This window comes from Myotis brandtii, unplaced genomic scaffold, assembly GCF_000412655.1.
Source record: "Myotis brandtii unplaced genomic scaffold, ASM41265v1 scaffold247, whole genome shotgun sequence".
In the NCBI taxonomy this organism is placed as follows: Eukaryota; Metazoa; Chordata; class Mammalia; order Chiroptera; family Vespertilionidae; genus Myotis; species Myotis brandtii.
The window spans coordinates 2,285,622-2,291,762 of NW_005359352.1; the positions used below are offsets into that span (position 1 = coordinate 2,285,622).

The 6,141-nt window shown below is 56.3% G+C and overlaps 1 protein-coding gene across 1 annotated transcript in view; it reads right to left on the reverse strand.

Moving 5' to 3' along the window:
* Positions 1-6,141, reverse strand: part of COLEC11 (collectin sub-family member 11) — an 11,420-nt gene that overhangs the window by 1,511 nt on the left and 3,768 nt on the right. Inside the window, exons 2-6 of the mRNA XM_014540541.1 lie at positions 4,941-5,247; positions 2,241-2,312; positions 1,561-1,632; positions 1,153-1,206; positions 12-107 (exon numbers count right to left, since the gene is read on the reverse strand). Coding sequence (XP_014396027.1) covers positions 12-107; positions 1,153-1,206; positions 1,561-1,632; positions 2,241-2,312; positions 4,941-5,247 — 601 coding nt within the window. The remainder of the gene's footprint in view (positions 1-11; positions 108-1,152; positions 1,207-1,560; positions 1,633-2,240; positions 2,313-4,940; positions 5,248-6,141) is intronic.

Consider the following 6,141-nt stretch of genomic DNA (forward strand, 5'->3'; position numbering starts at 1 on the left):
GAAGCACCTACCATTTTTTATGAACTTCAGCTCCGAGGTCAGCTGGGTGACCTGGTTGTCCATCTCCCCGATGGCCTTCCTCAGCTGGCTGCACTCACAGGGGACGCCTGCGGGACCGGGCTGTTAGGGAGCTGAGCCAAGGGTGGGGCTCGGAAAAGAAGGCAGGCCTGCTCAGGGGCTGAGCATCGACCTATGAACCAGGAGGTCAGGGTTCGATTCCCGTCAGGGCACAGGCCCAGGTTGTGGGCTCCATCCCCAGTGGGGGGCGTGCAGGAGGCAGCCGACCCATGATTCTCTCTCATTGATGTTACTGTCTCTCTACCTCTCCCTCTCTCTCTGAAATCAATAAAAATATGCATTTTAAAAAAGAAAAGAAGGAAGTAGCCACAGTCAGTCCCAAAATACAAATGTTACTGGACAGACCCCGCAGCCCTTGAGGCCCAGGCGAGAGGACTGGGGGGCCTGGCTCAGGGCACTGACCCTGGAGGCACTAGAGCAGTGGTTCTCAACCTTCCTAATGCCGCGACCCTTTAATACAGCTCCTCGTGTTGTGGTGACCCCCAATGTCATTGTTACAAATTGAATATAATAAAAGCATAGTGATTAATCACAAAACAATATGTAATTATATATGTGTTTTCCGATGGTCTTAGGCGACCCCTGGGAAAGGGTCGTTCGACCCCCAGGTTGAGAACCGCTGCACTAGAGCGTCTGAGAACAACGGTGGTGGCGGAACCAGGTTGCAGGGGGGAGTACTGGGGTGAAGAGGGCCTGGGGTGAAGGGGACGCCTGGCCAGGGGTGGACTGGGGAACTGTCGAGAGCCATGGCGTGAGGGAGGGGCCACGGAGGGGGGCAAGGACATGGGAGTGGAGAAAGGACCCCGAAAGCGCAGATGAGCTTTTCTCAGAAGCTTGGTGGCCAGAGGAAGGGGGGCCCGGGGCACCCCGAGAGGGCTGTAGGGAGAGGACGCGTGGTTCTGGTCGGGGTGTCTGAGCAGACTGGGGGGGATCCGGGGAGAGCAGACCGCAGTCCCAGGACGTGCGCGAGTCCGGGTGCGGGAGACGGTGCCCCGCCGCCTGCAGCTCCGGGTCAGGAGCTACCGTCAGAATCGAGTTTTTATGCAAGTTTATCAGCCCGGGGCCCTGCCGTACCTGGTTCTCCACTGGGGCCTGGGGGCCCCATGTCGCCCGAATCCCCCTTTTCACCTGAAAAGAAAAAGCAAGGCAGAGGTGGGATGTGAGCCACGAGTTAACAACGATGTGTCCTCCACGTGTGACGCGTGGACCAGAGACCGTCACTGCGGGCCGGACCCTCCCGGGCGCACACGGGGGATAGAAGGTGTCACGTGCCCAGCGCACAGGGACAGGCATGACCTCCGGCGGCCCGGACGGTCTGCGATCGTCCTCAGAGCAGTGGGCGGGCGCGGGCCTGGCGGGACGTGAGGCAGCGCGGGGAGGTACCTTTAGAGCCGATGGGACCGATCTTCCCGTGGTCTGCGATTCCTCAGAGCAGTGGGCGGGCGCGGGCCTGGCGGGACGTGAGGCAGCGCGGGGAGGTACCTTTAGAGCCGATGGGACCGATCTTCCCGTGGCGGCCCACACTGCCCTTCTGCCCCTTGTCACCCACGCCCCCTGCAGGAAGCAACGAGATCCGGTCGTGATGCACAGGTGGCGCCATGCCCCTCCCGTCAACATCACACTCACCCACTCACACACACACACTCTCATGCACTCACTCACTCATTCATACACACACACACTCTCTCTCATGCACTCACACACTCTCACTCACACACATTCATATATTCACACTCACACACTCACTTTCATGCACTCACACACACACACAAACTCTCATGCACTCACTCATTCATACACACACATACAGTTGCAATCACACACACATTCATACACTCTCATGCACTCACACACACACACTCACACACTCTCATGTGCTCATACTCACATTCATTCACAAACTCACACACATTCATTTACACACATTCACATGCTATACATACATTCTTTACACATAAATGCATGCACACACACATACACACATGCCTACACACACACACACACACACACACATATCTAGTATACACATATACATACATACACCAATCCAAACAACATATTCAAGCCTATATATTCACAAATGCACACACACACACCATACACACGCCCATGTGCACCAGCTCTCCCCGCCCTGTGCAGAGTCTGAGGGGCGGAGAAGGTACCTTTCTCTCCTGTGGGGCCCACTCTCCCAGGCCGTCCGGGCGCGCCTTTGTCGCCCTTCTCTCCAGCGTCCCCTGCAGGAGAAGCCACATGCAGTTATTTAATTATTTTTAGGTATATTGTTATTGATTTCAGAGAGGAAGGGAGCGGGAGAGAGAGATAGAAACATCAATGTTGACAGAGAATCATGGATTGGCTGCCTCCTGCACACCCCCTAATGGGGATCGAGCCCACAACCCTGGGCATGTGCCCTTGACCAGAATCGAACCTGGGACCCTTTGGTCCTCAGGCTGACGCTCTATCCACTGAGCCACACCAGCCAGGGCTGGACGTGCTTCTTGAGAACAAAGGCTGGTGCCCAGCTCTGCTCCCGTGCTGAGCCTCAGGGTTTGAAATGTTCACCATCTGCTTCTCTCAGGGGCAGCAGAGAGCCAAGTCCCAGGGGTGATACCCCGGCCAGCATTTCCATAAACCTCTCTGCTCAGAACTCCCATGCACTCCGCACTGGCCCCGGGAGCAGGCAGCCCTTCCGCGTCCCCCTCTGCCAGGCACCGACTGGGCTGCTGCGCCGGAGTTCTCCGTGAGGAGCTGCTTCTCTGGCAGCAGAGGCGCACATTTCAGCCGACCAGCTCGCTCCCCGCATCATCCACAAACTGCTTTCTCCTCCCAAAGAAATAAAGGAAGTGCCTCCTGCAAACCACACAAACGTCCATGAGCAAAAAGCGTCCATCTCGGCTGCCCTGGCAGTTCTGGGCCCAGCCGGCAGGCACAGGGCAGCTGCTAAGGCAGATGGTGAGACACCTGGGTGCATGGAACAGGCAGGGAGGGCCGTGGGCGTTCCCAGATCTCAGGACACCTCTTCTGCAGCGAACAAAGATGCCGGTGAGTCCACGACCCACTGGGAGCCCACGACACCCCTTCGAGCCCTTGGCACTGACAGGCTGTGAGAGTAGACCCACTGAGACAATGTCCCATATAGACCTCATGAGACAATGTCCCCATATAGACCTCATGAGACAATGTCCCCATATAGACCTCATGAGACAATGTCCCCATATAGACCTCATGAGACAATGTCCCCATATAGACCTCATGAGACAATGTCCCCATATAGACCTCATGAGACAATGTCCCCATATAGACCTCATGAGACAATGTCCCCATATAGACCTCATGAGACAATGTCCCCATATAGACCTCATGAGACAATGTCCCCATATAGACCTCATGAGACAATGTCCCCATATAGACCTCATGAGACAATGTCCCCATATAGACCTCATGAGACAATGTCCCCATATAGACCTCATGAGACAATGTCCCCATATAGACCTCATGAGACAATGTCCCCATATAGACCTCATGAGACAATGTCCCCATATAGACCTCATGAGACAATGTCCCCATATAGACCTCATGAGACAATGTCCCCATATAGACCTCATGAGACAATGTCCCCATATAGACCTCATGAGACAATGTCCCCATATAGACCTCATGAGACAATGTCCCCATATAGACCTCATGAGACAATGTCCCCATATAGACCTCATGAGACAATGTCCCCATATAGACCTCATGAGACAATGTCCCCATATAGACCTCATGAGACAATGTCCCCATATAGACCTCATGAGACAATGTCCCCATATAGACCTCATGAGACAATGTCCCCATATAGACCTCATGAGACAATGTCCCCATATAGACCTCATGAGACAATGTCCCATATAGACCCAATGAGACAATGTCCCATATGGACCCAATGAGACAATGTCCCATATGGACCTAATGAGACAATGTCCCATATAGACCCACTGAGACAATGTCCCCATATGGACCCACTGAGACAATATCCCATATAGACCTCATGAGACAATGTCCCCATATGGACCTAATGAGACAATGTCCCATATAAACCTCATGAAACAATGTCCCATATAGACCCACTGAGACAATGTCCCATATAGACCTCATGAGACAATGTCCCCATATGGACCTAATGAGACAATGTCCCATATAGACCTCATGAGACAATGTTGCCATGTAGGCCCAGCGATTGGGCGAGGGCTCCGGCTGCAGCCCTGGGGAGCAGGGCCACATGGGACTCACTGCCGGACCCGCTGGGCCCTGGAACGTGGAGCTGGTCCTGCTGGGGTCACAGGTTTGGAATCGCGTGTTTTGTAGAAATGGTGGCTTTCCCCCAGCTGGCGCCCACCCCGCGGGTCTGCAGGGCTTGCTCTGTCAGGAAGGAGACCGCAGACAAAGCGACAGGAGCAAGAACGTTTGCGTTTCTAAAAGAAGGAAGAAGAGCTCCTAGGAAGCGTGAGGATTCAGGCTGCGGAGCTGTGGGACTGGCTGGGCCAGCTGCTGAGGTTCTGCTCCCGAGTGTCCTATCAGCAACATGGATGGGAGCTCTTCTCCTTCGGGGCCTCGCACAGTGAGTGCAGAGCCTGGGACACAGGTCAGCTGCCTTCACATCCTGCAGACGCCCGCCCTGCACAGAAATGACTTCCCCCTCACCGAGTTCCTGGCCCAACAGACCGTGGGCATTGTGTTTTCCACCCTTGCTTTGTCAGAGGGGGAACTGAAGCCCACCGAGGTCAGACCTGAGCCGGCACGGGACTGGGGACTCGGGACTGGGGACTGTCAGCTCACAGGAGCCCTGCAGGGAGGGGGAGCCCCTGGGAAGGGAGCCTTACCTTTGAGGCCAGGGACCAGGATCTGCACAGAGCAGGCGTCGTCCGCCGTCTGCTGAGAGTCAGCAGGCAGGACCAGTGACAGCAAGGCCAGGCTGATGAGGGCCAGCTCCCCCCCCATCCTGAGTGCGGGCGGCACTGGCTCCTGGAGGAAGCAGGGAAACAGTGCCAGGAATTCTGAAAGCAGGACAGAGAAGACAGTGTGCAGGCCACCCCGCGGCCAAGGGCGCGGCGCTGCTGGGGGAGGCCCGCGTGGCTTTGGTCTCTCTCTCGCTTGTGACCGTCCTGAGGTGTTACCCAACGTTCCCTTCTAGTTCTTTTTTAAAAAACACACGTTTTTATTCATTTTTTTAGAGAGAGGGAGGGAGGGGAGAGAGAGAGAGAAACATTGATGAGAGAGAAACATTGCTGGGCTGCCTCCTGCACGGCCCCCACTGGGGATCGAGTCTGCAACCCGGGCCTGTGCCCTGATGGGGAATCGAACCGTGACCTCTTGGTTCATAGGACGACGCTCAAGCACTGAGCCACACCAGCCAGGCTCTCTTCTAGTTCTTTACGGCGGACACTTCACACACGCGAAGGCGTGTTCATAGTCCATGAAGCCTTGAGGCCCGCGCCCGGCCTCACATGCCAGCTCTGCCTCGTGCTGCCGTCCCTGGCCTGTCCCACCGGGTCCCCTCGCACGGGCACGGCTCTCCGGACAGTGAGTGAGCTCGCCGCTGTCGGGCTGGTTCTCAAACAGCTGCACTTCTCGGCTACGTGTCCGTACAGGGGGCTGCGTGGCTGTGCTCGGTTTGAGTGTCATAAGATAGGTCACCGTGTGGAGTCTCCCCCCGGCCCCCGAGATCCCCACCCGCACCCTCACCCTCACCCTCACCCTCACCCTCCTGGCTCCCTCCTGCCCTCTGGGAAGAGGAATTTCCTTCGATCAACGGAGAAGCCGCAGCCCCGAGGGCCCCTGTGAGAACCTCATCTCCCGGGGCCCAGGAGGCTCGGACCCTCTGTCAGCAAAGGAGGCGGCTCTCCAGAGGGAGAGAGATTCCACTGGAACTCCCAGGGAGCACAGGACAAGGTGACATCCACAGTGACAATAAAAGGCTGAATGTGCCAAACGTACAATGTCCACTTAGCAAACACCTGCCCAGGGCCCGCCCTTTGTCACCTTCCACAGCGTGGAGAACACGCCCGGGACCAGCCCGGGGAG